Source organism: Elephas maximus, chromosome 7 (assembly GCF_024166365.1).
Source record: "Elephas maximus indicus isolate mEleMax1 chromosome 7, mEleMax1 primary haplotype, whole genome shotgun sequence".
NCBI classification, from domain to species: domain Eukaryota; kingdom Metazoa; phylum Chordata; class Mammalia; order Proboscidea; family Elephantidae; genus Elephas; species Elephas maximus.
In genome coordinates this window covers 133,123,699-133,148,935 of record NC_064825.1, presented here as the reverse complement: position 1 = coordinate 133,148,935, position 25,237 = coordinate 133,123,699, and the positions used below count along the sequence as shown (strand labels likewise).

The 25,237-nt window shown below is 54.4% G+C and overlaps 1 protein-coding gene and 1 non-coding gene across 2 annotated transcripts; one reads left to right on the top strand and one right to left on the bottom strand.

Annotated features, from left to right (window-relative positions):
* The first annotated feature begins 3,404 nt into the window (after window positions 1-3,404).
* On the top strand, window positions 3,405-3,475 carry TRNAG-ACC (transfer RNA glycine (anticodon ACC)). The gene has a single exon. It is a non-coding gene; the product is annotated as a tRNA-Gly (tRNA).
* An 11,162-nt stretch (window positions 3,476-14,637) lies between these two features.
* On the bottom strand, window positions 14,638-23,636 carry FADD (Fas associated via death domain). Its single transcript, XM_049892775.1, has 2 exons — window positions 23,157-23,636; window positions 14,638-19,281 (listed from the first exon to the last, which is right to left on the bottom strand). The coding sequence occupies exons 1-2, from the start codon at window positions 23,440-23,442 to the stop codon at window positions 18,944-18,946; spliced, it is 624 nt and encodes a 207-aa protein (XP_049748732.1). The 5' UTR covers window positions 23,443-23,636; the 3' UTR covers window positions 14,638-18,943.
* Between the last annotated feature and the right edge of the window lie 1,601 nt (window positions 23,637-25,237).

Sequence of the window (25,237 nt, the reverse complement as noted above, 5' to 3'; positions counted from 1 at the left end):
TGGATGGATGGATGGATGGATGGATGGATGGATGGATGGATGGATGGATGGATGGATGGATGGATGGATGGATGGATGGATGGATGGATGGATGGATGGATGGATGGATGGGTAGATTGGTAAATGAATGGCTGGATAGATGGATGGATGGATACATGCATGTACAAATGCATGGATGAATTATGGGGGATGGATGGGTGGGTGGATAGGTGGATGAGTGGATTAATGGATGGGCAGATGGCTGGCTAGTTGGCTGGTTGGATAGGTGGATGGATGGTGTGATTGTTAAGGTTGTGTGTCAGCTTGGCTGGGCCATGATTCTTTGTGGTTTGGCAGTTATGATGTAGTTTGGCAGTCGTATAATGATGTGATCACCCCCATGCTGATATTTGGTATAATGTGATCACCTCCACGATGGGATCTGCTGTGAGTAGCCAATCAGTTGAAAGGGAGATTCCTTGGGGGTGTGGTCTGCATCCAATATAGGTGGGCTTTCTGGCAAGGCTTGTGGGCTTTTGCTCGCACTGGATCCTGCAGGTGGCTCCTGTTCACCTGACCTTTTGTTCTTGGGACTTGAACTAACAGCTTACCTGCTGTCTTGCATGCTGATCTTGGAATTTGCCGGTCTTTGCAGCCTGTGAGCCAGAGCCCTGACTTGCCAATTTTGGGTTTGCCAACCCGTGTGGCTACGTGAATCAGGAGAAGCCTCCAGCCTGACCCACGGACTTGGGACATTCCAGCCTCTACAACGGCATGAGCCATTTCCTCAATATAAATCTCTCTCTACACATATTTATACACTTCAGTGGTTTTGCTTCTCTAGAGAACCCAGCCTAAGACAGAGGAGTAGATGGATCTGTGGATGCATAGGTGGGTGGGTGGGTGAATGGATGGATGGATGAAACAGTACAAAATCAAGGTGCTATGAAACTCCAGGGGAGGGGCATCAGGTTTCACTGGAGAAGGCGTACCGAAGGAGGTACGGAGACAGGATCTTGGTGATTGCCATGATTTAATGAGCATTACCCTTCACGTGTGTTTACATCCCTTCATCCTCATGGCAGCCCTTGAAGTGAGATATCTTCCCCTTTCATAACTCTCATTTCATTGTTAATTATTTTAATAGAATTTTAAAATAATTAATACTTGCATAGATACAGCATTTAAAAGGTACAAAAGGATAGACAATAAAAAGCAGGCATTTCCCGTGGTCGAAACCCTGGAGTGTTGAAGACACAGTAGAAGCTGAATAAAGATGCATTGAATTGAATGGCATTTTACACGTGGAGAAACCAGCTCAGAGAGGTTTGGGGGCTGCCCAGCGTCTCACAGCTCAATAAGTGGGCAACACCAAGGCTTGAAATCACGTTGCTCTGACTCTGAACTTGTTCTCTTACCCTGGTAAGAAAATCGGGGTGAAGGGGGCAAATCTGATGGAGGGTTGTAGGCTCAGAGGCAGGAAAGTCATGGTGCCTGTCTTAGTCACCTAGTGCTGCTGTAACAAAAATACCACAAGTGGATGGCCTTAACAAACAGACGTTTACCCTCTCCCCGTCTAGTCGGCGACAAGTCCAAATTCAGGTCATCCTCTCCAGGAAGAGGCTTTCTCTCTCTGTTGGCCTGGAGGAAGGTCCTTGTCATCAATCTTCCCTTGGTTTAGGAGCTTCTCAGCACAGGGACCCTGGGTCCAAAGGATAAGCCCTGCTGCTGGTGCTGCTTTCTTGGTAGTGTGATGCCCCCCCACCTCTGCTCACTTCCCTTTCCTTTTATCTCTTGTAAGATAAAAGGTAGTACGGGCCACATCCTAGGGAAACTCCCCTTACATTGGATCAGGGATGTAACCTGAGCAAGGATGTTACCTCCCACCGTAATCCCCTTCAACATAAAATTACAATCATAAAATGAAGGACAACAACACAATACTGGGAATCATGGCCTAACCAAATTGACACATTCTTCGAGGGACACAATTCAATCCATGACAGTGCCCCGAGTGTCCACCAAGAGGACGAGATCAACCAAGGTGGGGCATCCAAACAACGGAATATTATTTAGCCATAAACTGGAATGAAACCCTGATGCGTGGCATGGCATGGCATGGATGACCCTGGGAGACACCGTGCCGAGGGAAATAAATCAGACACAGAGGGAGACATGGTGTGTGATCGACCTGTAGGAGATCTCTAGAAAGAGGCATGGAGACCAGGGTTGATTAGTGGCTACCAGGGGCATGTGGAAGGGGGAAGCAGAGAACTACTGCTTAAAGGAAGCTGACTTCCTCTTAAGGCTGATTAAAAAAAAATTCGAGAACAGTGGTGATGGTTGTTCAACACGATGGACATAGTTCATGTCACTTCATTGTACCCATGAAAAGGTTGAAACGGCAAATATTTTGTCGTGTATATACATACGGTCGCTATGAGCTGGAATCCACTCGAATGCAGCGGGTTTGATTTTTTGATACGTTATACATATATATAGAGAGAGAGCCCTAGTGGTACAGTGGTTAACAGCTCAGCTGCTAACCAAAAGGTCGGCAGTTTGAATCCACCAGGCGCTCCTTGGAAACCCTCTGAGGCAGTTCTACTCCGTCCTATAGGATCGCTATAAGTCAGAATTGACTCGATGGCAACAGGTTTGGCTTTTTTTAGGGGCTGACTGAAGAGTTGGTGTGGAGGCCTTGCATGCCAGGCTCAGGAGTAGGCCCGTGGGCACTCAAAGGGCCATGCTGAATGAAGGCGGGGCAGGGACAGAAGAGCGGGGCAGGGGTGCTCCTTTAGGATCTCGGAAGGCAGGAGGCCTGGGCCGGCCTCTCAAAGTGGATGACCCAGAGTGGGGTGAAGGGAAACGAGCCAAACCTGAAGGTGTGGCAGCTCCCACACCTTGCTCTACCTGCTCCCGGTCCCAGTGCTCGTTAATCACCTTCTGGCACACGGAGGGAAGCTGCCTACACAGACGGCCGTGCGGGCGTGGCTGTGCCTGGCCGAGACCAGGCTGCAGGGACCGTCCTATGCGATGCTGCCTCTTCCGAGAGCCTGGCTCCTGATTCTCACAGTGGCCCTGTGGCCACCAGCACAGGGTGGGGTGGGTATGGGGGTGATGGTGCGGAGGATGGGGGGGGTCCAGGGGGGTGGGTCCCTCTGTCCTCATCCCAGAGGCAGGAAGAGAAGTGGTAGCTCCTGACTCCAGCCCTTCTGCCAATTACCTTTACAAGTAAGAGCCAAGCTCCTTGCTGCTCTGAGCCTGTCTTCTCTGCGAAATGGGACCATGCTTCTCTCTCAGGGATGCTGTGAGCGAAAGAGACTCACTGTGTGTGAGCACCTTGCAGGCCCGCAGGAAATGTTCTTGTCTCTCCTTCTCCCTCTGGGCCTCAGTCTCCACATCTTTTTAAAGTGAGATTAGAGGCACTGGTGGTTCAGTGGTAGAATGCCCACCTACCATGCGGGAGACCTGAGTTCCATTCCCAGCCAATGCACGGCCACCACCTGTCTGTCACTGGAGGCTTGCACGTTGCTATGCTGCTGAACAGGTTTCAGTGGAGCCTCCAGACTAAGGTGGACTAGGAAGAAAGGCCTGGCAATCTACTTCCAAAAATCAGCCAATGAAAACCCTATGGACCACAGAGTCCAGTTAGTAACCAGTCATGGGGACGATGCAGGACCGGGCAGCGTTTCGTTTCATTGCGCGTGGGGTGGCCATGAGTCGGGGCCGACTTGATGGCAGCTAAGAGCGATGACAATAGCCCATTTCTCAGATGAGGAAAATGAGGATCAGGGAGGTAAAGTACATTTGTCCAAGGTCACACAGCAAATAAATAGAAGCGTCTGGACCCAAACCCAGTTTCCTGACTTCAGGGTCTGAACTCCATAGTTCCAGCTCCTTCTCCCCCTGGACTGTCCACAAGCGTCAGCCACGCTGCCTGTGTCAGCAAGACTCACGCTGGGCTCGCAGGGTGGGGTTTGAATGCTGACTGTGTACTTGCTCACTGTGACCCGGACCCACCTTGACCTCAGCCTGGTCTCCTCTCCTACGCCGTGGGGATACCTCACTGTAGGGGATCCCAGGGGCTGCTGTAACAAAGCACCACAAACTGGGGGGCTCATAAGAACGGAACTGTATGGTCTCACAGTTCTGGAGGCTGGGAATCTGAGATCAGGATACAGAACCTGTTGATTCCTTCGAGGCTCTGAGGGGGAATCTGTCCTGTGCCTCACCTGTGCCTTCTGGTGACGGCTGATGAACCTGGGCGTTCCTTGGCTTGCGGCTGCATCCCTCCCATCTCGGCCTCTGTATTCACATGGACATCTTCCCTCTGTGTGTGTCTCTCTCTGTGTATCTCTTCTCTTTTAGGACACCACTCAGATGGGATTAGGACCCTCCTACTCCCGTGTGGTCTCAGGTGAGCTTAACTGATAACGTCTTCAAAGACCCTATTTCCAAACAAGGTCACATTCACAGGTGCCAGGGTTAGGACTTCAACTTATCTTTTTGAGGGACACAAGTCATTTCCTAGGGGGCTCATTCCTTTATCTGTGTTGTTTCCTGAGCACTTGCTGTGCCCAGGCTCCCTGCAAGGTGCTGGGCAGTTGAAGACAAGTAGGGCCCAGCATCCCCTGCCACCAGGAGCCTCCAATCTAGTAAAGAAGACTGGCCAGGAACAGGCTGCCACCAGTCGATCCACAGGACGGTGTGGCCCAGCTACACTGTCGGGCAAGGCTCAAACTCTGCTTGTAGCAGTTTCTAGACGGTCCCTGCCCCTCCAACCAGAAGCGCAGAATCTCTGCCTGTGTGGCTCACTACTGTGCACCCACATTTCCTATGTGACACAACAGCTAGCTTTTCCTGGGGGCTTGGTGGGTTCTGGGCTTCATTCTAAGCACTTGATGTGTATTGACCTGTCTAACCCTGTGAGTCTCCTCGAGGATGGTACTATTGTCCCCATTTGATAGATGAGAAGGACTGAGGCAGAGGGAAGCTAAATCACTTGCCCAGGTCACCAGCCTGCAAGTGGCAGAGACTGGTGGTCTGGCTACAGAACCTGTACTATTTTTTTTTTTTTTTTTTTAGTGTTGAAAATATACACAGCAAAACACACACCATCTGTTACGGATTGAATTGTGTCCCCCCAAAAATGTGTGTCGACTTGGCCAGGCCATGACTCCCAGTATTGTGTGGTTGTCCTCCATTCTGTGATCTGATGTGATTATCCTCTGTGCTCTAAATCCTACCTCTATGATGCTGATGAGGCAAGACACAGCCTACACGACTGGAGTGTGTCTGGAGTCAATCTCTTTTGAGATGTAAAAGAGAGAAGTGAGCAGAGAGCACAGGGACCTCATTACCACCAAGCAAGAAGAGCCAAGAGCAGAGCGTGTCCTTTGGACCCAGGGTCCCTGCACTGAGAAGCTCTTAGATCAGGGGAAGATTGATGACAAGGACCTTCCCCCAGAACCAACAGAGAGAGAAAGCCTTTCCCTGCAGCTGGCACCCTGAATTCAGACTTCCACCCTCCTAGACCGTGAGAGAATAAATTTCTGTCTGTGGCATTTCTGTTACAGCAGCACTACACAACTAAGATGTCACCTGTGATTGTTAAGATTATGTGTCACCTTGGCTGGGCTACGATTCTCAGAGGTTTGGCAGTTATGGAGTAGCTTGGCAAGCGTACGATGATGCGATCACCTCCGTGATGAGGTCTGATATACTGTGATCACCTCCGCCATGTGGAAAATATCGAACAGTATCGTTAATATCGGAAACCCTAGTGGTTAAGTGCTACGGCCGCTAACCAAAGGGCCGGCAGTTTGATTCCGCCAGGCGCTCCTTGGGAACTCTATGGGGCAGTTCTACTCTGTCCTATAGGGTCGCTATGAGTCGGGATTCATTCGACAGCACTGGGTTTGGTTTTTGGTTTTGTTATCATCAAATCACAGGCAAGTAAAATTTTGCTGAAGATCATTCAAAAACAGCTGCAGCAGTAGATTGACAGGGAACTGCCAGAAATTCAGGCCGGTTTCAGAAGAGGACGTGGACCCAGGGATGTCATTGCTGATGTCAGGTGGGTCCTGGCTGAGAGCAAAGGATACCAGAAGGATGTTTGCCTGTGTTTTATTGACTGTGCAAAGGCATTTGACTGTGTGGATCATAACAAACTAGGGATAACACTGCGAAGAATGGGAATTCCCGAACACTTAAGTGTGCTCACGAGGAGCTTGTACATAGACCAGGAGCTAGTAGTTGGAACAGAACGAGGAGATACTGCCTGGTTTAAGTTAGAAAAGGTATGCGTCAGGGCTGTATCCTTTCACCATATTTATTAAATCTGTAGGCTGAGCAAATAATCCGAGAAGCTGGACTATATGAAGAAGAACAGGGTATCAGGATTGGAGGAGGACTCGTTAACAATCCGTGATATGCAGATGACAGAACCTTGCTTGCTGAAAGTGAAGAGGACTTGAAACATTGATGAAGATCAAAGACCACAGTCTCAATATGGATTACACCTCCCTTGAACGTGGAAGAAAGGCCTGGTCAGGGCAGTGCTGCGGGCAGGTGAGAGCTGTGTCTACACTGTCTCTTTACACGCTCACCCTGCACAGCACTGTGTTACCACTGATCCATTTTATAGAGACAGAAAGTGGTTCCCTGCAGTCCCGTGGCTTGTAAACAGAGGTGGAGGATTGGAAACCAGCTCCAGTGGATTCCAGAGCCTTCGTCTGACTCACTGCCTGCTGTGCCCTGGTGCCACGAACGGTGCCTGGTACATGAAAGGTGGCTGCAAATATCTGTTAGCTGAATGAATGAGTGAACGAATGAATTTGCTCTCTTGGTTCTATACCCACACATTCTCCATCAAAAGAGCCTCAAGGGGCAATGACTTCCCTCCCCCGGCTGGCAGTTCATGGTGGGGAGGGTCCAATTTTTCCAACACAGAAGGGTGTGGGGACCAGAAATGTGGCTCTCCATGCACCGTGGTGCCTTTGGGCAGAAGCCAGCAGACAGGTTTGTTTCCAGTGCTGGCGGGTGGTTTCAGCACAGTATTTTCGGAGTCCACAAGCCTGAACTTAGTTTTCAGGGTTGCTCCTGCGCTGCTCAAGCCGCCCCCTGGTGACGGCCTGCATTGAGGCGGGGGCAGGGGCCAGCAGCCTTCCCCAGGGGTACCTGGAGAGGGACAGGAAGCTGCCAGGACAGTGGCCTGGGGTGGGCCTCGCCCCACGCCCAGAGCCTGGCAACTTGGACTGAGACAGTTCAGCAGGGTGGGCCACCTCCGTCGGTCAGGCAGAGTGACCGGTGATCTCAGTATTCTATGTCCTACTGTCCGACCCCTCCCCCCATGCCATCACCAAACACCCTTATTTTCCACATCCCTCAATTAGGAAAAACAGAACCTGCCTTTACTACATCTCAAGGTTCCTGTGAGATTACAAACTGCTCAAAGTGCTTTCAAGAGGTCAAAGGTGCTGTACCGCCTCGGAGTTCCTGGGTGGGTCGTATGGTTAAGCACTTGACAACTAACCGCAAGGGTTGCTGGTTGGAACCCACTCAGAAGTACCTCGAAAGAAAGGGCTGGCGATGCTTCCGGAAGATCACAGCCTTGAGAACCCTGTGGAGGACAGTTCTCCTCTGCAGACATGGGCTCACCATGAGCCAGGTCAACTCCATGGGAACTGGTTGGCTTTTTTTTATACAGAACCTTCACATACTCTATTCTTCCTATGTGATAGCGCTGTTACGTTTTCCCTATAATTCAGCCCAAAAGTTGAAGTCCACCTTTCAGGAATCTTGTTTTGTTTTTTCTCATTTTCAAATGAATAGTAAAGAGGGCATACATTTAATCATGCTACTGGCCTGTTTAGAATATTTTGCTGGCTCCTCATTGTCTAGGAGACAACACTCAGGCCCTTCTTTTGCCTTCAGGCCCATTCTCCTGAACCTGCCCCGGCCAGCCCCACTGAACTACCTGCTGTCTCCTGAACACTCCCTCCAATATTATGCCCCCTGGCCTTCACATGTCCTGTTTCCTGTGGCTTACCTGGCATTAAGCTGGTCAACTCCTACTTATCCTACAAAACCCAACTCAACTGGCCCCCTTTCTGAAAAGGCAGTTTGGTGTCTTGGAAATTATACGGGCCTTGGAGTCAGAAGGGAAACCCTGGTGGCACAGAGGTTAAGAGGGTCAGCAGTACAAATTCACCAGGTGCTCCTTGGAAACCCTGCGGAACTGTTCTACTTTGTCCTACAGGGTTGCTATGAGTCAGAATCGACTCGAAGGCAATGGGTTTGGGTTTCTGGTTTTGGAGTCAGGAGCCCTGGGTTCAGCCCTCACTCAGCCTGGTGACATGACAAATCATTTCGGCTCTTAGGACTTCAGATACTTCACTTGCATTGTTTCTGTTCTCTTCTTCCCTTAGGCCTGAACTCCTGAAGACCAGGGACCAGGTTTTATTCCTCCGAGTCCTCTCCTTCCTTCTTAGTCGGCTAAAGCACTTACCATCCACGGTACTAAAAACAAGTCGGCAGGTCTCGTTGGTGGGGCTTCACTCCCGCCCGCCCCACGCTCCGGTCCCCGCCCGCCCCACGCTCCGACCCCCCGCCCGCCCCACGCTCCGACCCCCCGCCCGCCCCACGCTCCGACCCCCCGCCCGCCCCACGCTCCGACCCCCCGCCCGCCCCACGCTCCGGTCCCCGCCCGCCCCACGCTCTGACTCCCCGCCCGCAGTCCTGTGCCATCCCTGATTAGTTGCAAATCAAACTCTTGTGACCCACAGGGTTTTCACTGGCTGAATTCTGGAAGCAGATCACCAGACCTTTCTTCCTGGTCCACCTTAGTCTGGAAGTGCTGCCGAAGCCTGTTCAGCAACCTAGCAACATGCAAACCTCCACTGACAGTTGGGCGGTGGCTGCACACGAGGAGCACTGGCTGGGCATCAAACTGGGGTCTCCTGCATGGAAGTCGAGAATTTTATCACTGAGCCACCACTGCTCCAATTTTATTCCTAGAAAATTGAGACTTGTGGGGGAGAGATGGTTCAGCACTAAAAAAAAAAAACAACAAAAAACCCATTACCATCGAGTCAATTCCGACTCATAGCCAACCCTACAGGACAGAGCAGAACTGCCCCATACGGTTTCCAAGGAGCGCCTGGTGGATTCAAACTGCCAACCTTTTGGTTAGCAGCCAAAGCTCTTAACCACTACGCCACCAGGGTTTCCAGTTTCAGTACTAATATGCAGTAAGTTGGGAGCCCTGGTGGCACAGCGGTTAAGAGCTACTACGGCTGCTAACCAAAAGGTCGGCAGTTTGAACCCACCAGGCGCTCCTCGGAAGCCCTATGGGGCAGTTCTACTCAGTCCTATAGAGCTGCTATGAGTTGGAATCGACTCGACGGCAACGCGTTTGGTTTCGGGATTATACTGTAAGTGGTTATTAGGTGAAGGCCTGGGCCCTTCCTTCAGTGGGGCCATGTCCATCATGTGGGTCCTGGCCTGAGACACGCAGAGACACAGGGACACAGAAGCCAGCCTCGGGGGACCTGTGGGCGTGCATGGGGAACAGAGAGAGAGCGTAGCATCACCTCCCAACAGGCAGCTGCTCTCCCAAGCCTGGAAACAACATCCTGGGTGCTGCTGGCAGGGACAGAGGAAGCCATGGTGAATCATTCCCCGTTTGTTTTACAAACTAGATGCCGTAACTCTCGGATCATCTGAAAACAAAACACTCATGTCCCCACAGCTGCCCCTCAGAGCAGGTTTTAAATCAAGGGCTCAGCTCTCCTGGGCCTTCAGTTCCTCGGAGCTGGCCACCCCCATGGAAACACACCCTTCCGTCCCTTCAGGGCTCTGGGTTTTCCAGGGTGGGTGGTGTTGTCTGGGAGCCACAGCCCAGCTGGCTGGAGCCACATGTGGCCGCTGGGACTGTGGGGATCAGCCAGGACCACCCCGCTGTGGCCCCAGGCTGTGAAACCAGCTTTTCACCAGTCTGCAGCTGAGATCAAAGAGGAATTAAAGACGGTCCTGGCCCGCCAGGAACTACCTGGTGGGGAAGGGGAGGTTAAAGCCGGACAATTAGACCTTTTTAACAGCTTTTTAGTGATTAAATCCCGATTGTGCCCGGAGGCCTGGTGATGTCACTCCCAGGCTCCACCCAGGCCTGAATCAGACTCTCTGGGGGCGGGGCCTCGGTAGCTACAGTCTGAACAAATTTCCGGAAGATTCTTACAAAGGTATTTCGGAACAGTTGTGTGGGTTGCAAGTGTGACGTCCCTGGCACTGCTCTCCTCCAGAGGCCTGGCCCCGCTGCCACCTCTCCATGCACACTCACACCCCCAGAGTTCCTGCCCCAGCCCCGCGGCCCCTGGGCTCCAGAAGTGCGCCCTCTGACCCGTTCCACGCTCCCCGTGGAAGTCCCGAGGGCACCTCCCGAAAACCAGTTGCAGCAGAGTCAACTCTGACTCATGGCGCCCCCGTGTGTGTCCAGGTAGAACTGTGCTCCATCAGGTTTTTAATGGCTGATTTTCAGAAGTAGATTGCCAGGCCTTTCTTCTGAGGCACCTCTGGGTGAACTCGTCCCGACAACCTCTCAGCAGCTGCGCGTGGCAACTATTTGCACCATCCAGGGACTCTCGAGGGCATCTCACATCCAGTGTACCAAAACATCGCGGTTGCGGCTCCACCTCCCACCTACACACAGCCTTGGGTCCTCATCAGGTCTGGAAGCCAGCATCCTCCACGGCTCCCCCCTCATGCCACACACCCACACCGAGCCCCAAACATCCCTCAAACCCATCCCTGCTCTTCCCTCCACCCCACAGCTATCCCAAGTCTCCTCCTTCCCAGGGCCCCTCAGCTGGAACTTTCCCGTTGCCCCCTGACCACCACCGCCTCTCCCAATTTTTCAATTTCCCTCTCCAGCCTGGCCTGCAGCCAGAGCAGTACTTTTTTTTTTTAATAGACTTAATATTTTAGAAAGGAGCCCTGGTGGTGCACTGGTTAAGCGCTCAGCTGCAAACTGAAAGGTCGGATGTTTGAACGCACCCAGTGGCTCTGGTGGAGAAAAGACCTTTCCATCTGTGTCTGTAAACGTTGTTGTTGTTAGGTGCCGTTGAGTTGGTTCCGACTCATATCGACCCTGTGCACAACAGAATGAAGCACTGCCCGGTCCCGTGCAATCCTTACAATCGTTGTTATGCTTGGCCCATTGTTGCAGCCACGGTGTCAATCCACCTTGTTGAGGGTCTTCCTCTTTTCTGCTGACCCTGTACTCTGCCAAGCATGATGTCCTTCTCCAGGGACCGATCCCTCCTGACAACATGTCCAAAGTATGTAAGACGCACTCTCGCCATCCTTGCCTCTAAGGAGCATTCTGGCCGCACTTCCTCCAAGATAGATTTGTTCGTTCTTTTGGCAGTCCATAGTATGTTCAATATTCTTCACCAACACCACAATTCAAAGGCGTCAACTCTTCTTCGGTCTTCCTTATTCATTGTCCAGCTTTCACATGCATACGATGCGATTGAAAACACCATGGCTTGGGTCAGGCGCCCCTTAGTCTTCAGGGTGACATCTTTGCTCTTCAACACTTTGAAGAGGTCCTTTGCAGCAGATTTACCCAATGCAATGCGTCTTTTGATTTCTTGGCTGCTGCTTCCATGGCTGTTGATTGTGGATCCAAGTAAAATGAAATCCTTGACAACTTCAATCTTTTCTCCGTTTATCATGATGTTGCTCATTGGTCCAGTTGTGAGGATTTTTGTTTCCTTTATGTTGAGGTGCAATCCATACTGAAGGCTGTGGTCTTTGATCTTCATCAGTAAGTGCTTCAAGTCCTCTTCACTTTCAGCAAGCAAGGTTGTGTCATCTGCATAACGCAGGTTGTTAATGAGCCTTCCTCCAATCCTGATGCCCCGTTCTTCTTCATACAGTCCAGCTTCTCGGATTATTTGTTCAGCATACAGATTAAATAGGTATGGTGAAAGGAAACAACCCTGACGCACACCTTTCCTGGCTTTAAACCAATCAGTATCCCCTCGTTCTGTCCGAACAACTGCCTCCTGATCTACGTACAGGTTTCTCATGAGCACAATTAAGATTAGAGCCAAGAAAGCCCTATAGGACAGTTCTATCCTGTCACATGGAGTCATGGATTGAGTTATGTCCCCTGCAAAAATGTGTGTATCAATTTGGCTGGGCCATGATTCCCAGAATTGTGTGGTTGTCGTCCACTTCTTGTTTGTAACTTTAAGTTAAAGAGGGTTAGGGTGGGATTGTAACACCCTTACTAAGGTTACATCCCTGAGCCAATGTAAAGGCAGTTTCCCCGGGGCGTGACCTGCGCCACCTTTTTTTTTTTTTTTTAATTGTACTTTAGATTAAGGTTTACGGAACTAGTTTCTCATTAAACAGTTAGTACAAATATTGTTTTATAGCATTGGTTAACAACCCCACGACATGTCAAGACTCTCCTTTCTCAACCTTAAGTTCCCTATTACCAGCATTCCTGTGCCCTCCTGCCTTCTAGTCCTCACCCCAGGGCTGGTGCGCCCCTTTAGTCGCGTTTTGTTTTATGGGCTTGTCCAATCTTTGGCTGAAGGGTGAACCTCAGGAGTGACCTCATTACTGAGCTGAAAGGGTGTCTGGGGGGGCCATACTCTCAGGGTTCTTCCAGTCTCAGGCTAGTAAGTCTCATCTTTTTTGATGAGTTAGAATTTTGTTCTACCTTTTTGTCCAGCTCTGTCCAGAACCCTCTATGGTGATCCCTGTCAGAGCAGTCAGCAGTGGTAGCTGGGCACCATCTAGTTGTGCTGGACTCAGTCTGGAGCCTGTACCACCTTGTATCTTACAAGAGATAAAATGAAAGGGAAACAAGTAGAGCGGGGAGAGGGGCACACCTCATACTACCAAGGAAGAAGTACCAGGAGCAGAGCGCATCCTTTGGACCCGGGGTTCCTGTGCAGAGAAGCTCCTAGTCCAGGCGAAGACCGATGACAAGGAGCTTACTCCAGAGCCCACAGAAAAGAGAAAGCCTTCGCCTGGAACTGGCACCCTGGATTTGGACTTCTAGCCCACTTGACTGTGAGAAAATAAATTTCTCTTCATTAAAGCCATCCACTTGTGGTATTTCTATTATAGCAGCAATAGATGACTAAGACGTAAGGGGTACTATGAATTGAAATCGACTCGATGGCACCTAACAGAACTATCTTAGAGCAGTTTTACGTTTGCAGAGAAATTGCAGGTAGCGGAGCGACTTCCCGTTCACCCCCCCCCTGCACGTTCCCGTTATTCCCGTCTTACATTCGCGTGCACGTTTGCTGTAACCGATGAATCGATACATTACCATTAGCTAAGGTCTATAGTTTACGTTAGACCAGCGCCCACTCTCCGGGGTGTGCTGCTGCTGTCAATCAGGGTTTTATCCCCAGGGGCATGGGGACCCTTTGTAGCCTGGGTTCTCCAACCCGAGACCCCTTTCACAGGAGTAACTCTGCCCCAGCCTCCTGATGACGAAGTCTTCATTTATAATAATGTTACCCCAACACATATAAGCCTAAAACCAGATGGCAGCGCGTGCGTTCAGTTCTTGTAAACAAGAAAGCTCGAGTACATTTTGGGTTAATCGTGTGACTGAGTGCATGGCTAATTTAACGTGAAGTCTGATGTGGAGACAAACTGTCAGCCTCCTGTCTAGACTGTTAGCAGGCAGGCTGAGAAGTCTGGGGGCCTGTACCCACCACGTGCCTGGGGTGACTCAAATGGCCCACGTCATTTTTCTATTCAAGCCGTACCCCGAAGCCTCTGTGGACAGGTCGTCCGGCCTTCGCTCTGTGAGGACGTGGCTCCTGTACTGAGTTCGCCTCTGTCCCCTGGTGACAAGTCACGCGGCTGGTGTATATGACTTGCCACAGTAAATTACTCAAGAAGCTGAAGGCTTCTTTGATGAAAACGGCTCTCGATTGCACATGTTCCCTGTAAAAGTTCTGCCTTCACGGCCGGTGATACCATCCCTCACGTGCACTGTGCAGATGGGGGTGACGGGTCACCGCAGCAAGGTGAACAAGTTCGCTGTCCACCCCCAACAGTGCACACGGGGCCGCACGCTTGGAGAGTGGTCACCAGGATGACTTGAATGGTTGTCTGGGAGTGACAAGCCACACGTGGAGCCAGGGTTCCTAACACCGTTAGGGGTCTGCAGTATGGCTGGGTTGTCCTTCTGGCTGCAGGCAGGTATGGGCCAGAAGAGTGAAGTGGTGAGACATGTTAGCAGGTCCCTGCAGCTGTCCAGAAAGAAGGGGTAAGTTTCCCCTGGGAGTGGGTGGCAGCAGAGGCCAGGAGGCAGGCAGGCGGAGGCGTCTGTGAGGCAGGACCTAGAAGACCTGGTCCTAGCTGACATGGAAGAAGGGTGAGCACCAGGGCGGAGGAGGCAACTGGTGAACAGCAGTGCCAGCCATGGAACCGGGTGGTGGGGGAGATGCTGAGTTTGAGGCATGGGGTGGCAGAACGATGACCCCCCAAAGATGTCCACCTCCTAATTCCTCAAACCTGTGAGCATGGTACCTGACATGGCAGATGAGATGCAGTTAAGGCCCTGGAGACAGGGAGAGGACCCTGGATTATCTGGGTGGGCCAATGCAATCACAGGCTCCTTCCTTCTAAGTGACAGAGGAGGGCAGGAGGACCAGAGGCAGAGGGATCTGAAGACTGAAGATGCGGTGTCCTGGCTGAAAGGTCACTGGGAGGGTAAGTGCAGACAGTTTGCATGTGACCAACTTGAAGGTGGGTGCTTGGAACCCACCCAGCTATGCCACGGGAGAAAGGCTTGGCAATCTGCTTCCACCAAGATTACAGCCAAGAAAATCCTACGGGGTTCTACTCTCTAACCCGTGGGGTCGCAATGAGTCGGAAGCGACTTGATGGCAACGATTTGGTTTTGGCACACTGCTGACTTGGGGGAAGGGGCCACGAGCTAGGAAATGCAGGCAATCTCTAAAAGCTGCCAAGGGCAGCAAGTGGGTTCTCTCCTGGGGCCTCCTGAAGGAGACACCTTGATTTTAGCCCAGGGAGACCCACTTAGGACTTGGGACCCCAGGGCTGTAAGATAACACACTTGTGTTGTTTTAAGCCTCTGAACTTGAGGTCATCTGTTGCAGCAGCCACAGGAAGTTAATACAAGGTCTCAGGAGGTGAGCCGGTACCCACTCGGCAGTTGACAACACGGGTCTGGGGTCTGGGGGCTCAAGAGCCAAACAGGCTGGAGAGCAAGCCACGGGGCACCAGGTCGGTGTGGGTGTGCGTGAAGGAGACTCAGGCAGAGTAGCCAGAAGGAGGAGGAAAACCAGGTGGGAGGAAGAAAAAACTTCATCAGAGGATGGCCGACAGAAGCGCTGAGAGGTCCAGCAAGTCGGAACAGCAGAGCAGGCAACGGATTGGGCAGCCAGTGACTTCAGCCAAGTGGTTTATTGGGGGTGGTGGTGTTCTTGGGGGTGCCAGGAACACGTAGCAGGACAGAGGGACAAAGCAGGATGGAGGAGGCCTGCCAGGACTCCTGCCCCATTGGGAGTCTGAGGGAAGCACCAGGTAGAGGAGGGGTAACCATGGCTGGGGGGTCAGGGCAGGGCTGGCTGTGCGTGGCGGAGGGGCACTTTGTATCGTGAGGCAGAAGGGAAGGGGTCCAGGCCCTGTTCCAGGGGCTCTAGTCAAGTTCCCCTACAGGCCTGAGGTCCCCGGAAAAGCACACACACTTGGACTTGTCTTTCCACTCTTTCAGGAGAAAAAGGATTCTGAGAGAAGAAACATGGTTCATAACCACTGCCTTCAAGCAAGCCCCGCGACTTGCGTGCACCTTTTTCAGAAATGTAATTCCCACGTTATTGCAAAAAAAAACACGAGAGCGCATTTCTGTAAAGCCGCAACGAGGAATCCTTGTCCAGGAACTGCAGCAGCTGGCTACTTGGGGCGGAGTGCTGAAGAGCAGGGATGTACCCTCCCAGGGGCCACAGCTCCCACGGGATGTCATCTCTGCCCGCCCTACCTGTCCCAGGGGTCCTAGGACCCTGCACACTTTCGCCTCAGCAGCGGCCGTGCCACTGTACTGGGGGAGGCTCTGTACCTGCTCCCACCTCCCTGAAGAGCAGAGGTGGCACCCCAGGAGCAGAGGCTGAACGCCGGGCAGCGTCCTGACAGACCAGTGAAGGGCTCTGGCAGAACTCCGCTCCTTGCTGCCGAGTCCTCTGGTCAGACAGGATAGTCCGTGTGCTCAGCTGCTCTGTGAACACTTCCCACCCAGGAGCCCAGGCTACCCCCGTTTTATATGTGGGTGGCGGGCAGTTTTTTCTTTACAATTCTTCAGAAAAATGTATTTATTACAGAAAATGTGGAAAACACAGAAAGTACAAAGAAATAACAATTTGCAATTATGTCATCCAGAAAATAATCAGCACTTTATAAACAGGTGGGGTACGTCTTTCTGCTTTTAGGGTCCAGAGAACTGTGTTTTCCTTTGAGTGTTATATGTTTTCCTTTTACAAAACGGGGGACACCCACACACCCCAAGGGCAGGTTGTCTTGTTCACGGTTGCCACGGCACACCTGCCAATGGACCAAACCGGTGTTTCTGTGTGGCTGAGTCTTCGAGAGCAGTTTCTCACAGCTCACCCCAGGCCACCCTGCTCTATAGCTGTTCTCTGGTGCCACCTGGCTGCCAAGGGCCGGCCGTCCCAGGTCCTGGGGAAAGGGCAGCAGTTGTGGCCCAGGGGTGGCAGGACGGAGAAGCAGCAGGAGCGGGCACACGGCCAGGCACTATCTTACATGTCATCACCTCTGAGGCCTGCTCTCCACACCGTTACAGATGAGCAACAGGCCAAATGAAGAAGCCACACGATGAGCCAGATGAGGCTGGGTGGGGACCCAGGTGACTCCAAGCCTGGCAGACAGGAGTCCCCAGATGTTAGTGCTGGAGGGGAGACCCAGCCCCTCGCTGGATGCAGGAGGCGCAGAGACTGTGCGCTGTGCTTCAGGGGTGAGCCAGTGCCAGAAGTGGGGACCCAGCCCAGAGGTGGAAGCTCACCTGGCACTCGCTCCCATGCAGCGGAGAAAACTCAGTGTTGTCAGACCCGCGTCCGAGCACCTGGCGTGACAGGTCTGGGTCTCCTCTCAGGAGAGGTGTGTGCAGGAGATGCTGGGCGATACCGGAGCACCAGGTACCCCCACACCTCAGCAGTTTATGCTGTGAGCTTACAGGAAAGGCGAGCCTTCCAAACCTGCCTCCGTTCAAGGAATACGGATATTCTTTCTTTCCCCAGAAAAGTGACTCCCCGGAGCTACCCATTCACCAAGCCACTCACATTAATTGGTAAGGGTGTCTGTGGCTGGGGGTGGGGATGGTCCTGGGCATAGCAGGGGCGCCAGGCCACACCTGCCACGGCTCCAGACTAGCTGGGTAAGGTTTGTACGCTCCCGGCCAGGCTTTTAGCGTCTACAGAACAGAACCACTCCTGTCTCCTTCGCAGCCGGCCCAGCCCGGCACAGTGCTGGCGTCAGCAAGCATCTGCTGAAGGCCTGCAGGGTAAAGGGCTGGGTTCCCCATGGAGCATACAGCCCTCATGACCCTGGCCTAGGTCACAGCAGCACAGTGGTGGCTTTCCCAAGGCCACCGCTGGAGAGCCAGCAGGAGGAGCAGTCATTTGGCTCTCTGATGCCTCTCGGAGGCTAGCAGGTCTCAAACAGGTGAAAGCTGCCTCAGGCAGACCATGTTTGCTTGGGGAAAACACCCTTGAGTGGAGCTGTTATTAAAGCCAGCCACCCTATTCCCAGGAGCCCCTGCATGGTGTTCGGCTGCTCACCGAAAGGCTGAAGGGTCTAGTCCCCCCAGAGGTACCTTGGAAGAAAGGCCTGGTAGTCTGCTTCTGAAAAATCAGCCACTGAAGACCCTGTGGAGCCCAGCTCTACTCCGACACACACGGGGTCGCTGTGAGTCAGAGTCAACGTGACGGCAACTATTTTTTTTTTTAACCCCAGTCACAAACTGGAGCCCGTTATAACCTGCAAAGGACAAGACAAACAGGCTAACGGGACTTTGGAGAAGTATCACTTGAAATGAATCATCGACAGGAACTGAAGTTCTCGGTAACACGGAGGTTCCACTGCTGGGGGGTCTGCTTTCAGGACACATATCTCGGGAGCATGAAGGAAGAGTGCTTTTTAAATTATAAAACCCAGCTTCCGCGCCAGTTCTGTTATCAGAAAAATACCATTTTGATACAACAGCAGCAAACTGTAAAATGAGACAAATCATAACGCTTGTAAGAACTGACGCTGCAGAGCGCTGACCAGGTGCCACCTGGCTCCTCCCACCACCACTGTCCCTGCTTCCCAGCTTAGAGACAGCTTAACGTGGTCCAGGGCAGGCCAAGCTGCACCCCCACGCCGGCCCTGGTACTCGAGCCTAGACTGAGGACTCCCGAGGACACGTGGCAAACTGTCCCTCTGGCCTAGCATGGACTGGCGGAATGACACAGTGTTTGCTGAAAGCCAGGGTACTGGAGCTGGCCCTGGCTCCAAACCCTGCTCCCCTGTTGCTGCTCTGGGACGTTTCTTGGCTCCTCAACCTCTCTGGGCTGGCTGCCTCCCCTGCAGAGTGACAACAGGCACAACTGCTAACCTCTACACACTCCTGCCGTGTGACAGACATACCTGCTGCATTTTCTCCCTATTCGCTCATTTAACGGGGACAGCGGAATTGCCCTCACGGGGCGACTGTGAGGGATAAACGACAATGCCTGCGCAGTTCTCTGCCTGGCACCCAGCGAGCACTCAGAAAGGGCCAGTCCTCACTGACAGCTGCTGCAGGATCTCCCCAGTGGCGGGCGCAGAGGTGCTTGGTTACACCTTGGGGGACAGAACCAAGGTGCAGATGTCCTTCGTCTCTCTTGAGATGAGGGCTGAGCAGTCAGGGAGCCCCAAAGGCAGAACCATCCGAGCTCCAGGCCATCGGGGACGCGGACCCACTCCTGTTCTGGAGGGTCCGTGCCTGCTCTTCCTCTAAGAGGTCCGCCACCAGGTTCAGCTTACAGGCCCTGAGGGCCGTCACCAGCTGGGACACCGTTGCGTCCTCCCTCCTGGCGGTCTTCCAGGTTCTCAGCGACTCCCTTACCTGCTCTGTCAGGTTGCGGGGATATCTCTCTTCGATAGCGTCGATCTTGGTGTCTGAAATTTTAAGTTGGCGAGCGAGTCTTCTCCAGTCCTTCCCCACGTTGTCACAGATAACGTCAAATGCAGCTCGCAGGTCTGGGGAGGGAAGCGACAGAATGATCTGCCAGAGGTCTGGTGAGCTCTTTGGGGGACAGGTAACCCCACCCTTAAAATTCTCAGTGCTGACTTGGTCATGGGTAGACCAGTGGGAAGAGGCTAGAATCACCCAGAGGCAGAGGGGCCGGAGGAGTGCCAGGAGAGCCCACGAATGGCTCCCGATTCCACCCGAGCTGACCCCTGCCCAAGAGGCCCCTCTAGGAGGTGTGGCTTGCAGGAGTGGGTCTCAGTGGGGTGGAGCTAGCTGCTGAGGGCTAACCCCTAGAGTGGGTCTCGGTGGGGTGGAGCTAGCTGCTGAGGGCTGACCCCTAGAGTGGGTCTCGGAGGGGTGGAGCCAGCTGCTGAGGACAGGGAAGCCGAGAGAGGGCCTGGAGGGCTGTCAGAGGGAAGGAGAAAGGCCCACAGCACCCCCTGCAGCAGGGTGAACAGCGGCCCCAGGAGTACACCCACATCAAACCACCTCTCATAGCTGCCCTTATTTGGAGAAAGGGTCTCTGCAGATGTAATCAAGGACCTTGAGATGAGACCGCCCTGGATTAAGCGGGTGGGCCCTAAACGGGATGACAGGTATCCTCGTACGGGACACAGAGAAGAGGAGGGGGCTGTGTGAGACAAAGGCAGAGCCTGGAGTGATGCAGCCACAGGAACACCTGGAGCCAGAAGCTGGAAGAAGCTCCCCTGGAGCCTTTGGAGGGAGAGCGGCCCTGCTGACACCTTGATTTTAGGCTTCTGGCCTCCAAAACTGTGAGAGAATAGGTTTCCCTTGTTTTATAATCATCCAGTTTGTGGTAATTTACCCCGTCAGCCCTACGAAGCTACTAAGGTCCCTGGGTGGCACAAAAGGTTTGTGATCGGCTGCTAACCCAAAGGCTGGAGGTTTGAACCCACCCAGCAGCTTTGCAGATGAAAGGCCCGGCAACCTGCTCCTGTAAAGATTACAGCCAAGAAAACCCTATAGAGCAGCTCTGCTCTACAACACATGGGGTCGCCATGAGCCAGGGGCTGAGTGGCCAGCAGCTAACAACTGACCTTTGGCCCCTGCCACCATGCCACTCCTCTGCTGGACAGTTGTTGTGGAGACAGGGAGATGGGCACTACCAATCCCAAAAGGCTGCCTCTGGAAGAGGGAAGGGGGAACCAGAAGCTGCCTAGGTGGCCCTTCTAGAGCCCCAGGGGGCTGTTGGCATCAACTCATCCAACTCCCAGCGCAACCTTGCGAAGGGCACTGGGCTAACTGTGACCACTGTACAGATGAGGAAACTGAGGCACAGGGAGGCTAAGAGAGTTGCCTAAGGTCACACAGAAAACAGCAGAGCCAGGATTAGAAAACCAGTCTGGCATCAGAAGCTGTTCCTAACCACCACGTTCAACTGCCTTTTGTAAGAAACACAGAGCCGCCATTACCAAGCTGCCCACGCCCTCCTGGTGTATTTCTCTCCAGCATACAGCAAATATGGAACTGCCAGATTCAAAAGACACACCCATACAGTGATCACATACACCTTGAGAACAACTTCAAAAAATGTATTTTATCAGGGTTTTTGTCCAGTTGCTAAACATCCTTGAGAGCCCTGGTAGCACAGCAGTTAAAAACTATGGCTGCTAACCAAAAGGTCGGCAATTTGGATCCACCAGCCCCTCCTTGGAAACCCTATGGGGCGGTTCTACTTTGTCCTATAGCGTCGCTATGAGTCGGAATCGATTCGACAACACGGGTTTGATTTTAAATATCCTTGAAACCATAACTTTCCTATAGTTCTATCGTCTGTCCAGCACTACGTGTGTATATAGATATGTATATATATATACGTGTATATTTGAACCTCACTGCCTTCAGGCAAAACCGTGCCACAGGCAAGCACCAGTCCTGACGACGTGACACCTGTGGCACCACAGGTTTGTGACCTGCCTGGCTCCCTGACCCAATGACAGATTGAGGACACAGCGTCCCCAGCCTGAAGGCTGTGGGGGTGTTCCCGAACCACACTGCTGTTCTCAGGCCTCACTTTTGCTCCTGGAAGCCCCTGCAAGCCACAGGTGGAGAGACCGGGTGACTGACAGCAAGGGAGAACCCACTACAGCATGAGCTTGATCAGAGTCTGAGTGCCTGGGTTCAAACCCTAGCTCTTACTACTGTGCATCTCGGGCCAGCACTTAACACCTGTGAGCTACAGTCTCTCACTGCCAACTGAGAATAACACAAACAAAAAAGCCAAACCTATTGCTGTCAGGACAATTCCAACTCATAGCGACCCTATAGGACAGAACAGAACTAGCCCATAGGCTTTCCAAAGAGTGGCTGATGGATGTGAACTCTTTTGGTTAGCAGCTGTAGCTCTTCACCATTGCGCCACCAGGGCTCCAAAACTAAGAATGACAAGGAGTAATAACACTACCTAACTTACAGAGTTACTGTGAGAGTTAAATATCTAAAGTGCTTAGAAAAGGCACCTGGGAGGTACAAGTGGTTTGCGATCCATTACCAACGGAAAGGTTAGCAGTTTGAACCCACCCAGCAGCTCTGTGGAAGGCCTGGCCATCTGCTTCTGTAAAGATTACCACCCAGAAAACCCTATGGGACAGTTCTACTCTGTGACACGTGGGGTTTCCAGAAGCCGGGGCCTATCCCACGGCAGGGAACACCATCAAAGTGCTCAGGATAGTAACCGGCTCTCAGGGTGCCTGAGAGTTCAGATCCTTAGTAGTCTTCTCAGCGCTGCAGGGCGTTAGCTGGGCAGTGCCCAGACACCAAAGTGCAGTGAACACTAGCAGGTCCACCTCACTCCTGCCCCCCCCTTCTCTGGCTACTCTTCTCCACCCAGAGGTTGTTGGGAGAGTCCCTTTCTCCTGTGTATTTTCTCAGTTACCTCTGAGGAAGTGGGGTGGTGGGAGGAAAACTGAGGTTGGGGGTAGGTGTCCAGGCTGCCTGCAGCTCAGGACTTGGGGCAGGCCCACTTTTCCGGGTTTTAGTTCTCTGTCTGTAAAGTGGGGATACCACACCTCTTCCAAGGTCAGAGAAAGCACACGCAAATCAAGCCTGGCAAGGTTGGGCGCCCCATGGCCTCACATGTAAAGGCTGCAGGTACACTGACTAGCATATGGCTCTATCTGCCTCCTCCCCAGCCCCAGTGCGCCCGCCCTCCCCCGAGGCTTCCCGCGCACCCACCTTCCTCTCCGGTCCCCGCCCGCTTGCCCTCCCTCCTCCCCGACTCCCGGGCACCGACCTTCCTCCCCGGCCCCCCGCTCTCCTCCCCAGCCCCAGTGCGCCCGCCCTCCCCCGCGGCTCCCCGCCCGCTTGCCCTCCCTCCTCCCTGACTCCCGGGCACCTACCTTCCTCCCCGGCCCCCCGCCCTCCTCCCCGGCCCCCGGGCGCCCACCCTCCTCCCCGGCCCCCGGGCGCCCACCTTCCTCCCCGGCCCCCCGCCCTCCTCCCCGGCCCCAGTGCGCCCGCCCTCCCCCGCGGCTCCCCGCCCGCTTGCCCTCCCTCCTCCCTGACTCCCGGGCACCTACCTTCCTCCCCGGCCCCCGGGCGCCCACCCTCCTCCCCGGCCCCCGGCCCCCCTCCCCGGCCCCCGGGCGCCCACCTTCCTCCCCGGCCTCCGCCCTCCTCCCCGGCCCCCGGCCCCCGGGCGCCCACCTTCCTCCCCGGCCCCCGCCCTCCTCCCCGGCCCCCGGGCGCCCACCGTCCTCCCCGGCCCCCCCGCCCTCCTCCCCGGCCCCCCAGCCCTCCTCCCTGGCCCCCGGGCGCCCACCGTCCTCCCCGGCCCCCGGCCCCCGGGCGCCCACCGTCCTCCCCGGCCCCCCAGCCCTCCTCCCCGGCCCCCCGCCCTCCTCTCCGGCCCCCGGGCGCCCACCTTCCTCTCCGGCCCCGACTCCGGCCCCCGCGCCCGCCTCGAAGTCGTCCAGACGCCGCAGCAGGTCCTGGCGCCGCAGGGAAGCGAACAGCTCGCGCAGCAGGTCGGGGTCGTCGGCGCCCAGGTCGCCCTGCTCCAGCAGCACGGTGAAGAGGTCCAGGGCGCTCTGCACGCGCTCCAGCTTCCTCTTGCTCACGCGCCCGTTGCACAGGAACTTGAGCTCGGTCAGCTCGCTGCTCGTCAAGCCGGCCGCCATCGAGTGCAGCAGCACCAGGAACGGGTCCATGGCGGCGGCGATGCGGCGGGGCTCCGGCCAAGCCTCGGTCCACTCGGGCCGCTCCACTCGGGCGCCGCGCCCCGGGCCTCCGCTCGCCCGGGCCCGACCCCGTCTCTCCTTCTCAGGCCCGCGCCCCGGCCGCCCTTCGACCGGGCTGCACTCGCCCCTGCCCCGCCCGGCCACCGGAAGTCCACCCAGGCGCCGCGGCTCAGTCTCCTATCTCGCGAGAGCTCCGGGCCCCGCGCATGCGCTCCAATCCCGGCCGCGGCCGCTTCCGCCGGGGATGTGCGCGGCGGCCGCCAGGGAGCGCCCAAGAGAAGCAGGCGGCCCTGGTGCGAGACCCGGGGCTCGGGGACCGCAGGGCGCCGGCCCTCCTCTCCGCGGACTGACAGGGAGCTGGGCTGAGGCTGGGCGCCTGCGCGGAGCCTGCCGTGTGCAGACCGCACGGCCCTCCGTCCGCGCGTCATTGCCGCCCTGGGTCGCCGACCCCGACCTCGGCGCAGGCTTTGCTCTCCCGGTCCTGCACGCTGCCCGGGCGACCGACACCGACCTGCAGTCGATCCCGACTCACGGCGACCCGTGTGCGCAGAGTAGACGGGTGCCCCGTAGGGTTTTCAGAGTAGACGGGTGCCCCGTAGGGTTTTCAGAGTAGACGGGTGCCCCGTAGGGTTTTCAGAGTAGAAGTGTACTCCGTAGGGTTTTCAGAGTAGAAGGGTGCCCCGTAGGGTTTTCAGAGTAGAAGGGTGCCCCGTAGGGTTTTCAGAGTAGGAGGGTGCCCCGTAGGGTTTTCAGAGTAGGAGGGTGCCCCGTAGGGTTTTCAGAGTAGGAGGGTGCCCCGTAGGGTTTTCAGAGTAGGAGGGTGCCCCGTAGGGTTTTCAGAGTAGGAGGGTGCCCCGTAGGGTTTTCAGAGTAGGAGGGTGCCCCGTAGGGTTTTCAGAGTAGACGGGTGCCCCGTAGGGTTTTCAGAGTAGACGGGTGCCCCGTAGGGTTTTCAGAGTAGACGGGTGCCCCGTAGGGTTTTCAGAGTAGAAGTGTACTCCGTAGGGTTTTCAGAGTAGAAGTGTGCCCCGTAGGGTTTTCAGAGTAGAAGTGTGCCCCGTAGGGTTTTCAGAGTAGGAGGGTGCCCTGTAGGGTTTTCAGAGTAGGAGGGTGCCCCGTAGGGTTTTCAGAGTAGGAGGGTGCCCCGTAGGGTTTTCAGAGTAGGAGGGTGCCCCGTAGGGTTTTCAGAGTAGGAGGGTGCCCCGTAGGGTTTTCAGAGTAGACGGGTGCCCCGTAGGGTTTTCAGAGTAGACGGGTGCCCCGTAGGGTTTTCAGAGTAGACGGGTGCCCCGTAGGGTTTTCAGAGTTGAAGGGTGCCCCGTAGGGTTTTCAGAGTAGAAGTGTACTCCGTAGGGTTTTCAGAGTAGAAGTGTGTCCCGTAGGGTTTTCAGAGTAGACGGGTGCCCCGTAGGGTTTTCAGAGTAGGAGGGTGCCCCGTAGGGTTTTCAGAGTAGGAGGGTGCCCCGTAGGGTTTTCAGAGTAGGAGGGTGCCCCGTAGGGTTTTCAGAGTAGGAGGGTGCCCCGTAGGGTTTTCAGAGTAGACGGGTGCCCCGTAGGGTTTTCAGAGTAGACGGGTGCCCCGTAGGGTTTTCAGAGTAGACGGGTGCCCCGTAGGGTTTTCAGAGTTGAAGGGTGCCCCGTAGGGTTTTCAGAGTAGAAGTGTACTCCGTAGGGTTTTCAGAGTAGAAGTGTGTCCCGTAGGGTTTTCAGAGTAGAAGTGTACTCCGTAGGGTTTTCAGAGTAGAAGTGTGCCCCGTAGGGTTTT